The sequence below is a fragment of the Capsicum annuum genome, chromosome 8, assembly GCF_002878395.1.
Source record: "Capsicum annuum cultivar UCD-10X-F1 chromosome 8, UCD10Xv1.1, whole genome shotgun sequence".
Taxonomy (NCBI): domain Eukaryota; kingdom Viridiplantae; phylum Streptophyta; class Magnoliopsida; order Solanales; family Solanaceae; genus Capsicum; species Capsicum annuum.
The window spans coordinates 167171439-167193758 of NC_061118.1; the positions used below are offsets into that span (position 1 = coordinate 167171439).

The 22320-nt window shown below is 33.7% G+C and overlaps 2 protein-coding genes across 2 annotated transcripts; both read left to right on the forward strand.

The window, feature by feature from the left end:
- The first annotated feature begins 241 nt into the window (after positions 1 to 241).
- On the forward strand, positions 242 to 8056 carry LOC107840307 (polyadenylate-binding protein RBP47). The gene is made up of 6 exons (XM_016684129.2): positions 242 to 1021; positions 2462 to 2939; positions 4642 to 4724; positions 4848 to 4978; positions 6850 to 6946; positions 7695 to 8056. The coding sequence occupies exons 1-6, from the start codon at positions 695 to 697 to the stop codon at positions 7842 to 7844; spliced, it is 1266 nt and encodes a 421-aa protein (XP_016539615.2). The 5' UTR covers positions 242 to 694; the 3' UTR covers positions 7845 to 8056.
- Positions 8057 to 10795: 2739 nt separating this feature from the next.
- LOC107840308 lies at positions 10796 to 22254 on the forward strand. Its single transcript, XM_016684130.2, is given in 18 exon segments — positions 10796 to 11618; positions 13504 to 13611; positions 14426 to 14521; positions 14730 to 14822; positions 15752 to 15840; positions 16747 to 17129; positions 17724 to 17810; positions 17937 to 18045; positions 18168 to 18298; positions 19021 to 19030; positions 19825 to 20209; positions 20335 to 20442; positions 20529 to 20800; positions 20883 to 21128; positions 21316 to 21428; positions 21549 to 21644; positions 21740 to 21845; positions 21935 to 22254. Coding segments are annotated over 18 exon segments (2961 nt in total). The 5' UTR covers positions 10796 to 11236; the 3' UTR covers positions 22082 to 22254.
- Positions 22255 to 22320: the final 66 nt, after the last annotated feature.

Here is a 22320-nt window from a genome sequence, read left to right on the forward strand (position 1 = left end):
AAAATATACACAGTCTATATCGTTACTTTCAAAAAAATAAAAAGGCTGTTTCCGATAGACCTCCAACATAAATATCCAAATCATAAATGTTTAATGAAATTAACTTTCATAAAGTAAAATGTGACAAGTAAAACACAAATTCAGTTTAAATAACTGGTCTTTAACCGAAGAAAAATATGTCCTAACTACTTCATAATCTAATAATATTAACAATGCATGTATCATATTGTCAACTTGTCTAAGAAACTACAAGTAAATTTCTGCTTCCAACAATTTAAACGTTGTTACCACGAAACCGACGGTTGCCGTCACGAATCGCCGATTATTGTTTTGACTTCAAATAAAATCGTCGACACGCAGTGGGACCCACAATCACCAACTTGTCTCTAAGCTCCTTCATCAACGGCTGCTATTCAAACCCTCGCATCTGAATCGTACGGTCATCATTCAACTTCGTTACACACGAAGAGAGATAAAGACCCTAGATCCCTGTAGTATCCAACCCTTCTCTCTCTCTCTTCATTATATAGTAAAAGCCGACTCTCTACTAATCTCCCTCTTTTCTTCTCCCTCTTTACTCATTCAATACTTTCTCTCTCTAAAAATCCATTGAAGGAAACTAGAGAGAGAAAGTTAGTTAGTGAGTGAGCTAGAGAGAGGAAGAAGATTGAAATTTGAGAATTGGTGGGAAAAAATGAACGGTGGAGATTTGAATCAGCAACAACAACAGCAACAGCATCAACAACAACAACATCACCAGCAGTGGGTGGCGATGCAGCAGTATCAACAACAATGGATGGCGATGCAGTATCCAGCAGCAGCAATGGCGATGCAGCAACAGATGATGTATGGTCAGCAATACATGCCTTACTATCATCAACAGCAGCAGCAGCAGATGCTGCAGCCGCCGCCGCCGCAGATTCAGACTTCATCTGAAGATAACAAAACGATTTGGATTGGTGATCTTCAGCCATGGATGGATGAAAATTATCTTCATTCCTGCTTTTCTCATGTTGGCGAGGTCTTGCTTTATTTATTTATTTATTTATTTGTTCATTTAGCTGAATTACTTGTATTACTTGTGTTGTTTGTGCCTGGATTGTTGTTTTGTTGCATTTGTTGTTTGTAGTTTTTTTGATGTTCGTTGTGATTTAATCGCTTTAACATTGTTGTTCTGTTAATGGAGATGTGAAAAAGAAGCGCTAAAAATTGTTATTATAGTTAAGAAGTCATTAAACTGGTTATTAGTTGCGCAAAAGGTTTGACCTTACTGAGATCTCAGTTAATGCAGCGGTCTGAGATTCGGAGGACAATTTGGAATCTTGTCTCCTCTATTGAGAAACAACATGTCCCTTGCTTCTTTTTGGTGTACACATGAGATTCGATTATTTGAATGTAGAGGATTGGATTTCTTCAGTAAAGAATGAGATTCGAATGTAGAGGATTGGATTTCTTCTGTAAAGAATGAGATTCGAATGTAGAGGATTGGATTTCTTCAGTAAAGAATGAGATTTCAGTATAGAAGATTGGGTGTCTTTGATAAAGAATCCGAAAGAAAATTCCAGGTTACTTCTATGTAGATTCTCTTAATTTTGGTATGTTATTTGTACTTGTAATCTAGAATTTACTCGTTGATGGTGAGACGTGGCAGGCATCCTGTAGAATTAGTCGAGGGGCACACAAACTAGCCAGAACATCATGGTTATAAAAAAAAACTACTACGCCCATCCAAATCTATGTGACACCCTATCATTTTTAGTCTGTCGAATGTCACCTTTCTATAATTAGAAACAACTTAAATTTAAAATTTCTTTTTTACCCTTAATGAAATGACTTTTAGCTACGCTAATATCTAAGGTTTGTTATAGCTGCAAATTTCAGAGGTCTTTCATTTCGTTCTTAAACTTTGTGCCGATTCAAATGGTTCCACATAAATTGGAACGGAGCGAGTACTACAAAATAACCTAAAATGTATGGGCTGTTATGTTATTGCTGAGAAAATCAATGAATTTATTTTTCCTCTTAGAAAAGAAAAGAATTAATGAACATTCGAGGAAAATTATTTGTGACAGATGTTAGCGATATTTCTATGGCTATTAAACTTGAAACAAGATAATTTGATGTTACAGTTTGTTCAGTGGTAGAACACTAGAGAATGAGGATGAAGGAACATTTTCCCATCCTCAAAACGGAGCCTAGAGCTGGACTCCAAATTGGACCGACTGTGTCTGATTTGAATAATTGTAACAGTTTGTGCTTTTCTTTTTTGAATTCCTCTGCCTTTTCTTTGACGGTAAATGTTGTGGAAACCCTTCTTTTGTCATTGGAGTAAAATTATCTCAAGAGTATCTTGTTCAAGCTTATAATCAGTACTAATACAGAGTACATACATTGATCATTTAGTTTTCGATTTAAGCATGCATTCTGTAATAGTACTTAACCATGGTCATATATTATGCAGCTGGTTTCTGTGAAAATTATTCGAAACAAGCAAACTGGTCAATCAGAGCGTTATGGATTTGTTGAGTTTAATACTCACACAGCAGCAGAGAAAGTGCTACAGAGCTACAATGGATCTATGATGCCAAATGCAGAGCAACCATTCCGCTTAAATTGGGCAGCCTTTGGTGCTGGTGAAAAACGTGCAGAAACTGGTTCTGATTTCTCAATTTTTGTAGGAGATTTGGCTTCTGATGTTACTGACACAATGTTACGTGACACTTTCGCTAGTAGATATCCATCTTTTAAAGGTGCAAAAGTAGTAGTAGATGCAAACACAGGCCACTCAAAAGGCTATGGCTTTGTAAGGTTTGGTGATGAAAGCGAGAGGTCTCGGGCCATGACCGAAATGAATGGCATATATTGTTCCAGCAGGCCCATGCGTGTTGGGGTTGCTACCCCCAAAAAACCATCAGCACAGCAACAATTTTCTTCCCAAGGTATGTGATATTGTACCTTGTTCTGCTGCAAGTCATTTAGTAAAACTAAATATACTGGCATCAGATGACCACATCACTGTATGTTGTTTATGTTCGTCATTCATGTTAAACGACTTCTGTTATCAAGATTTGAATGGACATGTTTTTTTAACCAAAGCTTTTGAAACAATTCTTTAACATTTATTGCAATTTAGAACCTTTTGGTTACTTCCTAAATGTTCGAATTTTATCTTCCAAAAAAAACCGGAAAAAGGACTAATAAACAAGAAAAAATCAATTAATCATTTTCTATTGATAAAATGGTCAAAATCCCCTCCAACCTTTATCCCAAATCCCCACTACACACTTATACTTTGCTGAGGTCCTATGATCCCCCTGAACTATTTTAAAGTGGAATTATTACCCCTCGAAAACTGACAACCAGTCATTTTGGCATGTGGTGTGATGCACGCGCTGCCACGTCATTGCCACGTCATTTTTTTTTTACCTCTAAAAAAATTAATTATTTAACATTATTATTTTCCTTTTTCTTTCCCTTTCCCATTTTGCTCCATTTTCTTCTTCAACCCAATTTCATCTTCTTGGGTCAAAAAAAGAATTCTTGGGGAAAGAAATAGTGGATTAATGAGTGTGTAATGGCGGATAAATGCTCCTCAAAGCTTTTCATCTCTTTTTGCTCAAGATCGCCATTAATGGCGAATTCTTCCCCATTGTGGAAATTCAAAGCTTTGAGCTCGCCATTAATGGCGGATCTTGAGCAAAAATAGAGAAAATTGAGAAATGGGTTGAAAATTATACGTGGGTTATGTTGGAAATTATACATGGCATTGTGGAAATTCAATGCTTTAAACTCGCCATTAATGGCCATCTTAAGCAAAAAGAGATGAAATCGAAGTTCTTGAATTTTTGCAAGTTTTTTGAATCGGAGTTCCTCGTATTCCTCATTCAAGAATTCATTAATCGGAGAAATCTTATTGTTTCCTTAGTTAAGTGTTTCTTGGTTTCGGTAATAACATTTTTCAAATTATTAAAAAACACCATTAATGAGAATTTAGAGATGAGAAAGATGAAGAACTCCATTAATGAGTTCTTGAATTTTTGTTTTGAAAAAAGAGAAGAAGAAGAAGGCATGATGTGGCAATTATAATTCATTAAGAAAAAGTAATAATTAAAATATTTATTATATTATTAAAATCATGATGTGGAAATCAAAAAATAAAGAATTTTTAGTGAAATGGACTCAACTGACGCGCTCATGGGCGGTGTAGTCGCGTACGTTGACATGTCAGCAACCGAGGGGGTAATAAATTCGGTAAAAATAAGTTTAGGGGTAATAGGTGGTCACCTTTAAAGGTTGAGTGTGTAGTTGAGATTTCGACTAAAGGTTGGGGGGTAATAGACCATTTTCTCTTTTCTATTTAAATCCAGAATCTAGTCAAATTGACGATTGATGATCAATTGATCATAGTGGATTTGTTGTTTAGAGCAAGATAGTATCATTTATTGGTGCAAAGCATGCTGCTATTTTTTTTATCCCAGATTCACCAAATTTTGCTAGATTTTTGAGCTTGGTTTTCTTCTTGTAGTTTACTGTGATCTGTTATTTCCTACCTATGAGCTAGCTGTTTGATGTTTGTGTCAAATTTTAAGTGTCATGTTCACTTTTATATTGAGTCCAGAACTGCTTACTCTGTTTGTGCAGCTGTGATATTATCTGGTGGATATGCATCAAATGGTACTGCAACCCATGGATCCCAGTCTGATGGCGATTCATCAAACACAACAGTAAGTAATCCTTTTTCTTGTGGAAGTTGGTCATAAGTTAGTTAATTGGAGTAACTCTCAATCCAATTATCCACTAATACTTACAGAAAATAATTAATTGGTGTAACTTCTTCTTTATGGTAGATTTTTGTTGGCGGACTTGATTCTGATGTCACAGATGAGGAGCTGAAGCAGTCCTTTAGTCAGTTTGGGGAAGTGGTCTCTGTGAAAATACCTGTCGGAAAAGGATGTGGTTTTGTACAATTTTCTGAAAGGTAAAAAACTGTAATGCTCGACTTGAAATGCAAGGTGATAAGTGGTAATGAATTATTTTGTGCATCATTGTCTGAGACACTTAGAGAACTGACATTTCGAGTCTTGAGGAATGAACATTGATTGGTAGATAACTTCAGTGTCTTTTGTCATTTATTCTCATTTGATAGTGTATGATTTAAATAATTGGCTTAATTCTAGATATTGAGTTAAAAGATGAGTTCTTTACGTTTAAGGATCTATGTTATTTGTTTGGTTTGTGATTCTTGAGAAATTACCTGTCTGAACAAAAATACTGTTTTGAGGATAAAATGTTATGCAGGTTGTGTAGCAATTGCCCCTTATGGGCGGAGTATTAGTCTCATACTTTTGATTAGTAATAAAAATGTGATGTTTAGACTTTGTTTCCTTTTGATTCACTGTTCAACTCCTACTGCCAACTTATTCTTTTTAAAGCTGCGCGCTTGTCTACCATTTTTAGCCAGAACCACCCACTATTATGTTGGTTCTTCCTTGCTTTTAGCAGTTATCAACATGGCTTCAATTTTGATCTTTAAATCCTACACTTGCAAATATTTTTTTCCATTCTTCTAGTTCTTTGAGCTTAAGATTCTATTATGTTCTTTTTTCAAGTAACTTTAACACGGCAAATCATCACCATCTTTTTGTTGCTAACTATAGTGTGTGAGCAACAATAGAATAGTTGAAACTGGATTTGAGTTTCTTATAAAGATGAAAAGTTTCTGGGACTCTCACTTTATCTGTCAGCCCTCGAGGTTCACTGCTAGATGGTAAATTTTCTTTTGGCTTATAAGTGAATGTAGAGTTTTTAATGTGAGTAGATGGAGAAGTTTCCTGAACCTTGAGATCTCTTTCCCGTTTGGTTACGACATGAACTTTGAACTTCACCAAGTGTCGCGTGTGACCTGCTTGAATGGAACACAATTGGTAGTAAAAATTTACCAAATTTATCAACAAGTAAACTGATTGCTACTCCTGAACAGTTAAATTGGAAAAAAGATTAAGTTTTTGGTGGTTGCTAATGTATAAAGTAGAGTAGTCTTAATCTGAAGCTTTTAAATTCAGCATGCAGAATATACACACACAGTCGTGATGTATATATTTTTTCTGACCTTTTGAATTCTCTATATGTTTAATGAATTAAAAGTTCTTTTTCTTATTCATATCTGAGTGACTAAACCAAATACCAGCTAATGAACCGAACCCCCACCAATAACTAAGATTGCTCGGGGTTGGATAATCTATCAAATGCTGATTAAGTGTGGAGGATATAGGTGGTTTAAGAAGAGAGCGTAATGAGAGCGTCTTTGCCCCCGAAGTTTGTCTTCTTTTCTTCGATCAAATTGATTGAGACTGAAGACCAAGACTTCATATTGAGACAAGCTAAGGGGAAGCTTAAGCTAGAACTTCGCAGGCTGGGAATCGGTGCCCCTACCCCCTAACCCTAGGCTCATGAAAGAAGAGGTTCCTGCTGCTGGGGATAGAAGATGATTCCGAAAACGAAAAGGAGATTTTTTGTTGTAAGGCAGGGCCCAAGCTTCATATGCTGCTCCTGAACAGTTAAATTGGAAAAAGATTCAAAGTTTTTGGTGGTTGGTAATGTATAAAGTAGAGTAGTCTTAATCTGAAGCTTTTAAATGCAGCGTGCAGAATATACACAGTCGTGATGTATATATTTCTTCTGACCTTTTGAATTCTCTACATGTTTAATGAATTAAAAGTTCTTTTTCTTATTCATATCAGTACACCTTCTTTGTGCAATTACTAAAATCAATCTTACTTGTCCCCAAAAAAGGAAAAGAAAAAAAAAGGTAGTATGCTTGACAACCTCCTGGGTTTTTATGTTTCACAGGAGCTCTGCTCAGGAAGCGATACAAAAATTAAATGGAGCAGTGATTGGCAAGCAGGCAGTTCGTCTTTCCTGGGGTCGAAGTCCAGCAAACAAGCAGGTATTTCTCACAGGACTATTCTGTACAAACAATATCAACTATCTGATCAAAAAAGATTTTCTTTTTTAACCAAGAAAAGGAAAAGAGAACTTAGCGAGCTTCTCAATAAAACAATTAAATGTTGGCATGTTTTACTGATCATTGACCCTTTTCCAAAATGATCGAATTTTCTATAATGCTACCTTTCTAATGTTGACCTTCAAATATAGAACAATCTAATGTTCTGCAAATGCTTTTTATTGACACATCGAGCCCTTACTTGAAATCTTTAAATGGTTTTGTTGTACATGTTACTTTAAAAGTCTAACCCTTTCCAAAATGAACAAATTTTTACACTGGGGCTTGATACAATTGCAAAAGATTTCTAATGGTGTGTTTTTTTAGAAAAATTTTTTTGGCCAATCTGAATAGTTTTGGATGTTGTTGCTAATTTCTTGATTGCTACTCCTGTTTCATATGTCTGAATCCTTCTGATTTTCTTTTGTGCAACTGGAACTTCAAGAGTCCAATGACATAACTGAATCCATGTATCTTTCTGTATGCTCTCCTAGTTAGTTGTCATTTGTATTGGGGATTTTTGGATCTATTGAAGCTTTTGCAGAATCTTCAGTCTTGAATGTTTTGTTCTTGTGGTTTATCCCAAGCGCTACATTTCTGTTTCGAAAAAAAGTTTCTGTTTCAAAAATGCTTTGTTCTTGTGGTAAATTATCTTCTTCCACAACCCATTTACTCGTCTTTACTTTTGCAGATGAGAAGTGATTCTGGTAATCAGTGGAATGCGGGCGGCTATTATGGTAGGCAAAATTATGGAGGATATGGATATGGTGCATCACAAAATCAGGATTCTGGTATGTATGCTGCTGGAGCAGCTTATGGAGCATCACCAGCAGCCTGCTAGCTGAACTCTGGTCAACCGCTGCTAAATGAGAGACATTATCAAAACACTCTTTTTTTCTTTCAGCGTTTCAAATTTATAGAATTAAAAAGATTAAAGCATATAGTGTTTGATGAGAATTTTGTAGCTGGATTTACTTTATGCTTGGTGAGTTGAGATGTGTGAACTGTATACATAGAGATGTGAGCTATGATGATTGGTGAAACTTATTCCGATTTCTGCTGCCTTTTTAACTTACCTCGATGTTTTGACTGTAATTTCTTAAAGGCTTCAAGGACCAAACTGCCTAGGATCATGAAATGAGGGAACTTTTATGCAGAATCACGTATCAGTAAGTTTTTCGATGTGTATCAAATTCTATTTGATATACTTGTGTGACTAGAAGTGGCTTGATAATGGAGTTCTTTTACTAGTTTAGTGCTTATTGAGATTTAGGTCAGAAACATGTATTGGACCTTAACCGAAGAGTCGTAGTACTGTATCACAGAAAATAGAAGTGGCGATGAAGATATCACTCTTCTATAAGGAGCCCTTTACCCTCAACAGTGATACAAGAAAGAACTCCGGTATCCTGGAGTGGTAAGTACTCATTTTTAATCAGAAGTTTTGGATTAGTCGTCTTCTGTAGGGTGCACTTTACCTAGCTAGAGGTGGACGCACTTTACCTAGCTCGAGGTGGACTTCGTGAATCCGTATCCCAAAAAAAGAAAAAAAAAAAAAAATACTCAAGAAGAACGCATGTTTCATTTCTTCACCTCTATGTTCCATTGCATGGAAGAACAAGGAGGAGGAAACAATAGAAAGCGAAGGATGGAAAGAAAAGAAGAAGATGAAATGAGTACATATGAAGTATATACTTTTTTAAAAAATTAAATAAATAGGCGTAGGGTTAGAGAAAATAGGATGGGGACGATTACGATTGAATCCTCACCAACAAGATGAAAGTTCAGATTCGATCTCCCAACATCAAGTGCTTAGTGGGGTCCTTTCCCCAAAATATGAGGAAGTATCGTAATGTGCCAGAAATCAAATTCTAAGTAAGGTAACTCTTATCCTAATGAAAGCAGAATTGCGTTCCACCAAAGGACCCTCTTGATAGAAATTTGTATTTTTCCTCCTCATGTTGCTGTATTCATTTTTGTGGAGCAATAGTGTCTTCAATCGATAGAAATTTGTATTTTTCCTCCTCATGTTGTTGTATTCATTTTTGTGGAGCAATAGTGTCTTCAATCAATAGCCATTTGTATTTTTCCCCCTCATGTTGTTGTATTCATTTTTGTGGAGCAATAGTGTCTTCAATCAATAGCCAAGTTATGACAAATTAGACCCGTATTCTATGGGTCAAAATTGGATTAATAGGACAGGCCCCCATCATTATTACAAATAATTTGAAATTCGACAAACACGGGCTATTCTTTTAGAATGGTTTACCTGTCTTTCTTGCTGCCCCACCAAGAAAAAAAGCAAAAGTTGATGTTGAATATCACACTCAGATTTGAACAAGAGAATGATTAACTTTTCGTTTTACCCCTTCTCGTGCATTTTTTTAAAAAGTATTTAAAAAATATTATGCAAAATATTTGTTTTTTCAGTTCACTTTTATCTGTATGCAATGAACTTTGAATATTTCTTTAAAATAATAAAAGAAGTACTTATCTGTCTGGTTTATATTACTCCCTCCGTGTTTGTTCTTATTCACTTGGTTCACCCCTTACGAAATTATTTAATAAAGGCTTATTTTACTAAAATAAACTTATTAATTATGCATTGAAAATATGAATTTGAGTAAATATATTTTGTTTAGTCATTTAATGTTGAGGGTAATATTGAAAGAACATACTAAAATTCTCTTGATTTCATCAAATGGACAAGTAAATTAAAACAAATATTTTTAGAAAGAGAGACAACTAAAACGAAACGGAGGGAGTAATTGATAAAATCTTTAATGGACTTGAGAAATGATTGGAATGAGCATTTAATGTTAAAGGTAAAACATTAAAAAGAAGACATGCTGAATAAACTGTTAGGTTCGATATCGAGTGACGTCACGTGGAAGCAAATAGTTGCAAATCATGAGATGATAAATTAAACGGTAAAGAAAACAATACTAAAAAGATATATCATTAATATAGTTTGGTCAAACGAAAGATTTATATCGGAAAAATATAAGACCTGTGTATGCTACTGTATTATAATATGAGAAGAAGGGGCTTCTATTTATCTAAGATCTTTTCTCTTGAGGTTTGTTAAATATGAAATTTTTTTTATTTTTCTTTCAGAAAAAGTAAAAATAATTATGATGCTACTTTTATTTTCTTTCAGTGTAAAACTAAAATCTAATTTTAATAAGAAAATTAGGTAAAAATTCTAATATAAATAAATAAAAATAATTTTTTTTTTTAATATAGTAAATAAGTAGAAGTGAACGGACAACCTCTTTCAAGCAAATTGTAACTCCATTTGCGATTACTTTACGACTTTGACGACTAAGTTGAGCCAATGAATTCTTTGATTTATCTGCAAGCAATCATTCTCTCTTCCAATTTCCACAATATCTTGGAATTTAGTGACAAATCAACAAGATCTTACTCCCTTCCCTACGTTTCTAAATAAGCAGTGTGACGGTATCTTATTTTTTTAGTTTTATTTTAAATAAGTGATATTTTAGATAGTTAAATTGATATTAATGATTTTTTTTTTTCAATTTATCCTTTTTAAATAAAAGAGTGTTTTATAAAACTAAAGATATTTACTACTTTTTCAACATATTTATTAAGAATAAGTTAGTAAAAATATTTTTTATTTTTTATTTTTTAAAAAATAATTTCTTAACGGGTATATTTAAATTAAAAACACTATTTATTTGGTAACAAAGTGAAGGAAGTAATAGGGGACAATATTTGTCTATTTACCTATTAAAAGCCAATTAGAAAAGATGAGGTGCTATTGTTTTTTCTTTCTTTATAGTTTATGCTGTTGGTATTTAATTCTCACAATCCAGCGTTCATATAAAGAATCTTCGTAATATCAAAATATTTGACCATGTTATATCAGATACTGTCTTATTTTTAAATTATAATTTTACTTTTTATGAATGACTAAAGTACTAATTATCTTCTAGTTCAATGTATAAATGTTGAACTTATTGCAAAATAGAAGAGCTAATTGCAGATATTTTTAAGAAAACATTTTCAGCAAGCAGAGTTGGCATGATGACGTAGGTAAAATGTCTTCTGAAATGAGGAGCATCTTTAATAATTGAGTTAAAGATAAGATATGATTATCCATTTTTATAAAGTTTCTGTCCAAAAGACAAACTTGACCTCCAATCATATAATACTTGTCCAATATACCTCTATAAATATATGTTACCTTAGTGTCACTAAACACAAATAATGGAGAACCAACAAAAGCACTTGTTCTTCAACTTATTTTTTCTTGTAGCACAAGTTGTTCATGGCTTCAAAATGGATGATCAGGCACGTACGTTAATGTCGTGGCGTCGATCGAAAATGCGTTCTGGGATGACTAATTCTGATGAAGAAAACAACTTGGTGTTTGATTTTGATGAAGAACAAGTAGTACATGTTGGAAATATGGAGGATGATTTGATCAAAGGTGGTCTTCCAGGACAGCCGAAATCAAATGTGAAGTTTAATCAATATGCAGGTTATGTTAATGTTGATGAAAAGAATGGGAGAAGCCTTTTCTATTACTTTGCTGAATCTTCTTCTGGAAATGCTTCTACTAAACCACTTATTCTTTGGCTAAATGGAGGTGATGTTTTTTGATCATTTTCTCTTTGTCTTTATACTTATCTTCTTATTGTTCATCATAATGTTGACGGTGTGGAGAATACGGATTAGGATAGAAGGTGATTACTCGGTAGTAGTTTGTTGTCTTGTTGTTCGTTTATACTAGTAGTGATAGTATTGCTTTTTAGTCATTTAATGTGTGTTACTACATGTTGATCGATTTCTTGTACCTCGGTTATCGTATTTGTTTTGTTGTAGTTGTTGTTCTATTACTGTATACATTTTTTTTTCTTATTAGCTACTGTACTTGTGTTACTTCTTTGCTGGATTGCTTTAGATGATTTTTCTTGAGCTAAAGATTTATTTAGATGATTTTTCTTGAGCTAAAGATTTATTTGAAACAGACTTTCTATCTTTGAGGTAGGTATAAGATTTACGTAAACTCTATCCTCTCCGATCCCACCTTTTTGGGATTACAATGGGTAAGTTATAGTTGTTGTTATTGAATATATGTTGTCATGCACCTATTTCTTCTATTTCTTTTCTGTTCATTTAATTACGTTCTTCTAATAGTTCCTTTCTGTTTTACGAGTATATACTCCCTCCGTTCCAAATTAAGATGACACATTGATTAAGAAAAATAATTAATAACATGGCTAGTTTACTATAGTATCCTTAATAAATGATGTTTACATTTTAATTTGAAGAAAAAGTAATTAACGCAAAGGGTAAAACATGGATAAAAAATTTGTCTCTTCTTGATTAATGAAAAAAGACAAGTAAAATGAGAAATCAAATTAGAAAATTTGGGACGGTGAGAGTATGATTTAACTTATATATACGGTTTGTAATTTTTTGCATACTATCAATATATCTTAATCTGTTCTATATATAGGTGAGTCGTGACCTACCTTATTTTTTAGCTGACTAATCCTATTTTTATGGATGATTTTTCGTAGTTAACTTTGGTTTGTGACTTGATAGTGTAGTTACTCTTCATTGTATAAGTGTACTGTATGTGTATAGAAGTTAAATTCGAATATTCATAAATCTTTTGTTAAGTTCATGATGTGTTCTTAACAGTGCTACTATATGTCTCTGATATTTATTCCCTCCGGTCTACAATAAGTGATGTGATTTTAAGGGTTTGATACTATGGTTAAGAAAATTATTTAATAGCATCAATTAAGTGAGTTATTTGACTAAATTGCTCTTTATCTTCTCTTCAACATAATTAATTAATCAAGTTGACTTTTACTAATCTCGTATCTGATAATTTATTGGATAAGAATAAATTGAAGACTTTTTTTTTTATATATATTAGTCATTTTTGATCAAATTTGTAAGATTATAGAAAATCAATTTATTATGAAAGTCATTTTTGATCAAATTTGTAAGATTATAGAAAATCAATTTATTATGAAGTGGAGGGATATATGAGCATTTAATTTTCGAGAAGGTATTTAATAGTCCGAGGAACATTTCCATCGGTTTGTAAGAAGTGGTTCAGATGGAGTAAATAAGTGGGGACGAATAATTGAGACTTATTGGTTGCTTTATTCGTATTGTTCACTGTTTTTTTTTTTTTTAATTTTTCATCTGATATTTGATACCCGCATAAGAGTTCAACTAATTCGGATTCAAGTAGGATAGGGCTTCATTTGGGGGTAGCGCTCCCTACCAAGAATTTTTTCATACCCAGAGCTCGAACCCGAGAACTCTAGATAAGAAAGGAGCAGCCCCATCCACTGCACCACATCCTTTGATGGTTGTTCACTTATTTTATTTCTTTTTGTTTCTTTGAAAAAATTATGGAAGTTTTTAACTTTATTAGTGTGCATGAGTTGTCATTTTCTATGGCTATAATTGGATGAGGGAAGAATAACATTATTGGGGTGGGCATGCAGGTCCAGGATGTTCATCATTAGGATTTGGGGCCATGCTTGAACTTGGTCCTTTTGGTGTAAATCCTGATGGTAAAACTCTTTATTCCAGAACATTTGCATGGAACAAAGGTACTTTTATTGCATTACTAATTCATGAATGTTTTGATTATTATCAATTACTACAACTAGTCGTCATCATTATCATCAATTATATCCCTATTACCATGATCACCATCATTAGTCATCACTATATATCGTTAATCGTAACCACGATCATCATTCATTACCATCATTAGATATCACTATCATATATAACAACTATCAACCACTACTTTCATCCACCATCATCACTAACTACTTAACCTTTCAGGGGCGGAGCTACCCTCTGACGAGGAAGTTTTGACGAAAAATTATATTACTCCCTCAATTTAAAAAAGAATGATCTACTTTTCTTTTTAGTCCGTTTAAAAAAGAATGACTCCTTTACTTTTTTGATAATACTTTAATTTAATTAAAGGGCATTTTGGTACATTTGACACAACTTTAATTTAAGACCGCAAAATTCAAGTCATTCTCTGTTTTCTTAACTTTGTGTCAAGTCAAAGTAGGTCATTATTTTTTAAACGAAGGGAGTATTTATTATGGCAAAAAATATATATTTTTTGTGTATATAATAGTTGAACCCTCTTCGATTTATTTGTATGTTTATTTCTAAACCCCTTGTGAGATTCCTGACTCCACCACTGCCACCTTTATTAACCAACACGATCTCCGATCAATATTCATAACCACCATCATAAACCATAATCACCACCACCAACCGCCACATAAATATTTTTTTTTTGAAATACTTTGTTGATATAATATTAGATGAATTTAGTATTTTATTATATTTATTTATCTATTAATCTTTAAATAACTTTATTTTTTTTTGGTTTTGCAGTTGCAAATGTGATGTTCCTGGAGTCTCCAGCAGGGGTTGGCTTCTCCTATTCCAACACTAGCTCCGATTATGCACTCTCAGGCGATAAGAGGACTGGTACAGTACACACTACGCTAATTAATTTCCCGCTCCTTAATTTATAATGATTATTTTAATTTGTGTATAAAGAATTAATACACAAATAGTACTAATTCTCCAATTATTTTTGATTAGTTTTACAGTCTAAATCATGAAATTACACTCTAAAGTTAATTACTTTTAGTAGTTTGAAGAAATCATATAAGTATATCTTATATTATTACAGCTGAAGATGCATATAGGTTTCTAGTGAATTGGTTCAAGAAGTTTCCACATTACAAAGGCAGGGATTTCTACATCATGGGAGAAAGCTATGCAGGTATTTACTGTTACACAATAATTTCCATCGTCCTCCAACACAACAAAAAAAATAAATGTTCATTTTCTATTGTTCAGTTTAAAAAATTAATAAATAATTTATCATTTAGTGCCTAATTTACTAATTATAGCCACTTCTTAATACATGTCTAAAAATATTAATTTTATTATATTTAAAGAGCTATCCACTAAAATTATCATTCTATTTATTGCTCAACAAGGGATGTGCCAAGTCAATATTGGGCACATAAAAAAATAGACGGAGGAAGTAATTACTTCCTCCATTTTAAAATAGTTGGCAGTCCCTCTGTTTTAAAATAGTTGGCCGGTTTAGGTTTTGCACAATTCTTAAGAAAAAATTAATTAAAAGTGTGATTTGATTAATATATCCTTTATTAATTCTTTAAGCTTTATCTATTTACATGCCTCATAATTATAGAATAACTAATTTTATAAGTAAAGTTGGAAAAGAATGATTAATATTTTCTTGATCTTTTAAACAGACAATTATTTTAAGACAAATATTTTTAATAAATATGTACGTCAACTATCGCATTTAGTGAAAATATACTGAATATATTACTGATGTCTAACTATTTTAAGACGGAGAGTAGTTAGGAAATGAAAACAAATAGTACTACTTAGATATTGTTGGATTATCCTTCTAGTAGTGAGAGCCCTGATTGGGTTCTGTCAAAATAAGACGTTAAATATGTAAGAATTAAGGACCACTTTTATCAATAGCGCTGCTAGTGTATATGATTGTCTGACCATTCATGACAATTGATTATACAATTATCAATTGTGTCCTCTTCTCAAAGCCGAAATAGACATTTCTTTTGATTGAAAATTTTTGCTACATTTGTAATACAATCCAAGGCACTGTCAATTACTTAGACAGATAATATTGGTGCGACTGTTGGTTCACAGGATTCTACGTACCAGAGTTAGCAGATATCATTGTCAAGAGGAACATGCTACCTATAACAAACTTAAAGATTCAACTCAAAGGAATCATGGTAGTATTTCATTTAATTTATTCTTCACCTATCTTGTACTATTTATTTATTTATCTGTTACAAGTGTTCTTCAGTATTGAAGTTTATCAACTCCTTGTGATAAGTTTACTCAAATAGCTAACATAGATGAATTAAGGTAATTACTTTTGATTTTTCTACCAAACATAGACAGACAAAGTCATATATAGTAAAATAAGCTGTCATGACTAAGCTTCTATATATAAAAACAAATGATATTTATTCAATAGGGTCGTCTTGTCGTTATTAACATGTGACATTTTGTTATTTTATGATACATCATATGTATCTAACTTGTATGCCTAGAGACTAAGCTCAATTGGTTCACAAGATTCTGTAGATATGAGCAATGAATTAAACAACACCTCTAGCTGCAAAGCTAAACACATGCCAAAGTTGAATTTTTAACATGAGTTCCATTTTTTAGGAAGTTATTGGAGTGCCAAGTTGGGATTTTAACCTTACAAACTAAATCAAATTTGTGTCTCCACTATCTACATAAGTATACGTGCGTGCGCGCCTGTGTTTAATATACGTATATGATATGCGTTTATTTTGCCTATATGCACCATCAAAGAGAAAACTTATTGACTCTTGAAATCCGAAGGTGCCACGTGAAATTGGGATGAAGGAAATATAATAATTTATGGATGAATTTAAACTAAAGTACTTATAGACAAAAGTTTTATTAGGTGGGAATAATCAAATAATCAATATATTTCTAATGTCGAATTGTCCGGTCTTTTTATGATGGCATGTCGCCAAAATATAGTCTATTATTTGTTCCTACAAGTAGCAAGTATATATAACCATGCATTATATATATATATACTTCGTTTTGAGAATCAAATTAATTGGAGAAAACATGCATTAATTGCATGCATGCAGATAGGAAATGGTATAATGAATGCTGAAACAGATGAGAAAGGGCAGTTGGATTATTTATGGAGCCATGCACTAATCTCAGATGAGACTCATCTAGGCCTCCAACAAAACTGCAAAAGCGATACAGAAACAAAAACATGCCAACAGCTTGAAAGCACAGCCCAAACTGAGTTTGGAAGGATAGACCCTTACAACATCTATGGTCCTCTTTGTCCCCTTGATGATTCAAAGACCTCATCATCAACATCATCAAGAAGAGTATTCAAGAAAAATGGATATGATCCTTGTGGACAACATTATGTTAGCGATTATCTCAATCTTCCACAGGTTAAGAAGGCCTTGCATGCCAACACTAACCTTCCTAACCCTTGGGAGCCTTGCAGCAGGTAATTTTCAATTATAGTATTAGTGTATTTCAATTTAACATCTTAATGGATCCTGGACCTAACTCAACTCCAAAAGAAGCACAAGAGATGAGAATTCTCCACATTGTATTAAAGAGATCACTCATCCCTTAAAGGGCTGATGTGGGACTCTTCAAACCCCCTCACATCCGGAGCCGGACATCTGAGGTGTGGGTAATCCCAAAAATCATAAATGAGAACTGGGATGAGTTCTGCTCTTATACCAAGTAAAGAAATGAATCTTGAGTCTAACTCAACCGCAAAAGCTAGCTCAAGAGGCAAAAGATTGTCCAAACCCTATTAAGAGTCCATCCATTCCTGAAAAAGACCTATATGGGACTCTTCATCATTATTTTTTCACTCTGTGTATAAATGTTAAACTCAAGTTATATCGAGTACTATCAGAGTGTGACATAAAAAATAACTACAACTTGTAGTTTACAAGTAACTCTCCAAAATAAATGGAGCTAGCTAGCTACCTGATACATGACTAATATAAAATTATTTAAACTGTCAGAATTTATATATTGATATGATAGACGTAATGATTTTTTTTCTTTTCATTTGGTATGTTAGTGATCTGCCTTGGAAGGATGGTCCATCAAGTATGTTTCCAATATACAGGAGACTTTTTGCTTCTGGTCTTCGGATACTTCTTTTCAGGTAAATTAATTATAGGATTAGTTTATAATTAGACATTTTAATTAATTTACTACTAATCTTATTTATCTTGTTCCAATAAAGAACAAGAGGATTAATTAGTTAATTAATTAATTTGTCTGGAAACAGTGGAGATGTGGATGCAGTAGTTTCAGTGACTGCAACTCGTTATAGCATTAGTGCTATGAACCTTACAATCATCAAACCTTGGCATTTTTGGCTTGATGATACAAAAGAAGTAAGTTACTTTTTCTCATCTTAATTATTTTATATTTTGGGGTGATAAAAAATATATTTTACTATTTCCTTTTTATTGTTTTCTATTTATATAAAGGTAATTTGTATAATTAATTTATGCAGGTAGCTGGATATATGGTGGTGTATAATGGATTGACTTTTGCAACAGTTAGGGGAGCAGGGCATCAAGTTCCACAGTTTCAACCACGTAGAGCTTTTGCTTTGTTGAATATGTTCTTGGCCAATCATTTTTAGCATTTGGGAATTGGGATTGATCCCGTTACGTTGGAAGTCTATTTTCCCAATCATTCGAATAATTGGACGAATTTTATTAATCAAATTCTTGTTTTCATGATGTAGGCTTTTATTTTATTTATGTTATTTTCATGATGGAGAAAAAGATGGGTAAGAATTACCCTGAAGTACTTTTGCTTCAATACTATAGGTTAATTAAACTTTAGAGGCGGTCTAATCAGCTCATTTTTAAATAATTCACCTAAGTTTAAATTGGTTTAATTATGATTTCCACTTGTTGACTTGATTCAATAGGCTAAAGTACTTGAATGTCTCAAAGTAAAAATAAGGGGAGGTTGGTTATGACCCTGTCGTTATTGGACGACTTTAAGTTATGATGGGTTTATTGATTTGACCTGTTTTGTTATATTCAAAACGATCAAGAAATGAACCTCGAACCTAACTGGATAATGAAAATTGTCCAAAATCATACAAATAGGGGCATTTTTCTCATCTCCAGCCAGAATTCAATATGAATATCTCCTTGATTAGCTTGAAAATATGCATATTGAATTCATACGCAATAGACTAAATTATGGTGCAAGATTCATATGGTATGGTAGTTTGGTATCATGTTCCAACAGGCAACAGTCATGAGCCACTTGTATCAATTAAAATGGAAGAACACTCCAGGAACAGAGAGTATTACCAACTAGTCTACATTACTATTGCTTATGTCCAGTGGCTTTAGAGTTTGGATCTGTAGATGAACGTTAAACACATTTAGCTACTTGTTTGGCAATACAATAAGCTTATGCCAATCTTGTAGAGAATAGTAGAAGAAAGGTGTAATTGGAGAGACCTTCCGCTAGCTCAAGATCGTTAATTAAGATCAAAAGATTCAACAAACGAGGAGGAAGCTATGAAAGTAGAAGCAAGATATTGAATGAGAGAGCTTAGGTATAGAAGAAGACTACTTTATATGCTTTGTGTTGAATTTGCTTTTTTGGATGGTTACAAATGTTCAAGACATCCCTATATAGATGATTCTAGAAAATCTTTTAGATACTTCTACAAGAAAAATCTAGATATTCTTCTACTCTAGATATTTCCTTATCCAAGCGACTACACTAGAAACTAGACTATTCTAAAAATTTAACTAGAAAACTATGATACTTATCCTTCCAAAAAATTCACTTTAGATATTTTTCACAAATCTCTCTCAACATGTAAGTTAATTTGGGAGATATGAGCTAGGGAGTCGCTCTTCACATTTTTAGAGTAGATCCCAATATAGTAAAACCGAACGAAAATATCTAAAGAAGATAGAAAATTCTTACTTTGGAAGATGATTGAAACAACTTAACAATCATCATAGCTGTTAAATGCATATGTGGGCTAAACCGAAGAGCACAAATGACAAAGATGTTGGTCCAATTTGAGTACAAGAAAAAAATATCGGACGACCTTCTCAACGTTTTGCATAGACTATATAATAAAGAAGAGTTATCGTTGAGTTGTCACTCACCACTTCTTGTTTCTTTGAATGTGAAGCAAGAAAATGAAAGTCCCCTCTGTTTTAAGTCTTGTTCTAATTTTGTGCCACCTAAGTGCCCAACTATGTGACGCGGGGGAAGTAGATGTTCTACGTGAATTTCTCAAGTCTCGACGAGCAAAAACAAGAGTTATTAACCGCGGCCTAGAGCCTGCTGAAAAGCAGAGATCAGTGTCCAAATTCTTAGTGCCACAGGTAGGATCAAAGGAAGATGACAAGATATCGGCATTGCCAGGGCAACCAAGTGAGATCAATTTTGATCAATATTCAGGATATGTGACTGTTGATGCTAATGCTGGTAGAGCCTTGTTCTATTACTTGGCGGAATCATCTAATGACCCTACTACAAAGCCTCTTGTTTTGTGGTTAAATGGAGGTACATATACATGCCACGCCACACCATTTTACCCCTAGCTTGTGATAGCTCTTATAGTCATAGATCAAAATGTCATGCAGTCATGTTAAAATTTACAAGTTTTCAATTGTGTATGAAATTGATAGGACCTGGTTGCTCTTCATTCGGGAATGGAGGGATGGTGGAACTTGGACCATTTCGCGTCAATAAAGACGGGAAAACCTTGTGGCGCAACCCATTTGCCTGGAACAATGGTAAATAGTTACCTCCGTTTTCAGTAAAATATGTAATAACTACTGAGAATTACAATGACGTTTTTGTGACGACTATAACTATGCAGTGGCAAATGTCCTCTTTTTAGAATCGCCCGCTGGTGTTGGATTCTCTTATTCTAATACATCATCAGATTATACTACTGGAGATGAAAAGACTAGACAAGACAGTTTCACATTTCTCGTCAACTGGATGGAAAGATTCCCAGAATATAAACACCGCGATTTCTATGTTGTTGGGGAGAGTTATGCAGGCCATTATGTGCCTCAACTTGCTCAGCTGATCTTATCTCACAAGAAAACAAAACCCAACCTTGTCATTAACTTGCAAGGAATAGCTGTAAGCTTATTAAGCTTGAACAAATGATGATTACATATTAAGTCACTCATATTATCTTATTTGCATATGACATGATTTTCAGACTGGAAATGCACTCCTGGACGATGAAGCAATGACTAGTGGTTCATACGATTTTTATTGGACGCACGCACTGATATCAGATGAAGTCCATCAAGGAATTGTCTTGAATTGCAACTTCTCGGCAGAAGCATCTACCTCAGTAGCTTGTGATGAGTACACAAGCGAAGCAGATTCGTGTCAAGCCAATATATATGATTATAACACATATTCCCAACTGTGTAACTCCTCCGCCTATACTTCCCTTCCTGTAAGTTTCACTGGCTAATTGCCCATTCATTCCCCTGTGTTTATATATACCGATCTAAATAATTCAAAATTTGAAGTGTCGCAATTATGGTAAGAGAAAAATAAAAGACCACGCACAGCGGCATGCTACACCCAAATTACAATCAATCTAGCTATAGCATAACTTTTTCTTTAGTGTATTATTACAGATTGATGGATTTGATCCATGCACGCCTGATTATGTAGACAATTACCTAAACACTGCTGAAGTACAAAAGGCACTTAATGTCAGAGATATACCCCATTCCTGGGAATCTTGCAGGTAGTAATAGATACCGTGTTTTCTAAAAACATTTTACTTCTTCAAATTGAAATTACTGACCTTTCCCCCCTCTCTTTTTCGGTTTAATTTGGTCACTTGCTTCAATCCTCACTGGTGCAGTGGTTACATACATGGCTTTTGGCAAGACTCACCAGATACTGTTCTACCGATCTTTCAAGAGCTCATGCAAAGTGGTATTCGGGTTTGGATATATAGGTAAGTAAATCAAGCAAGGAGTTAAGTAGTCAATATAGTAATAATTCTTAAATTTCTGCTCAAGCTCCTCTTCTTCGTCCTTTTTATTTTTCTAGCGGAGATGTAGATCATATTTTGGCTGTAACAACGAGTAGATATGCTATTGACAAAATCAAAACACCAATCAAAACACCATGGTACCCGTGGTTCTTCCAAGGCGAGGTAATTAAAGAAGTTGTCCTTATTGATTTTTAACCTCCTAATTTCGGAATATCATGTATGAATATGAATTAATTGTTTCATATATCCAGGTTGGTGGTTATGCAGTAGAATACCAGAATTTGACATTCGTGACAGTAAGAGGAGCAGGACATTTCGTGCCAAGCTATCAACCTGGCCGTGCATTGACCATGTTCTCGTCTTTCATCAATGGGACACTCCCTCCTGGTCTCGACTAAACAGAAGATACATTGTGAAAACACGATTGATGGTTTCATATTGAATAACTTTTGTAGAACTAATTAGTTAATTATTACATTACTGTTTTTTGGTTTTGTAGTAGAGCATGAGAGGGCTTATGGTGCCTTTCTGTACGTAACTTAAATTTATAAAATGTTTAAATTGGAGTGTTTCTGGTGCCTTTTTATGTCTGATTAAATTTTAGAAATGTTGTAACTTGTGTTCAATTAAATCGATG

What these genes read in the sequence shown, in the direction of transcription:
- LOC107840307 (XM_016684129.2), top strand. Translation starts at nt 695, where the DNA reads ATGAACGGTGGAGATTTGAATCAGCAACAACAACAGCAACAGCATCAA. An exon ending in GCTTTTCTCATGTTGGCGAG is followed by an intron (nt 1,022 to 2,461) that starts GTCTTGCTTTAT and finishes TATATTATGCAG; the next exon opens with CTGGTTTCTGTGAAAATTAT. An exon ending in GAAGTCCAGCAAACAAGCAG is followed by an intron (nt 6,947 to 7,694) that starts GTATTTCTCACA and finishes TTACTTTTGCAG; the next exon opens with ATGAGAAGTGATTCTGGTAA.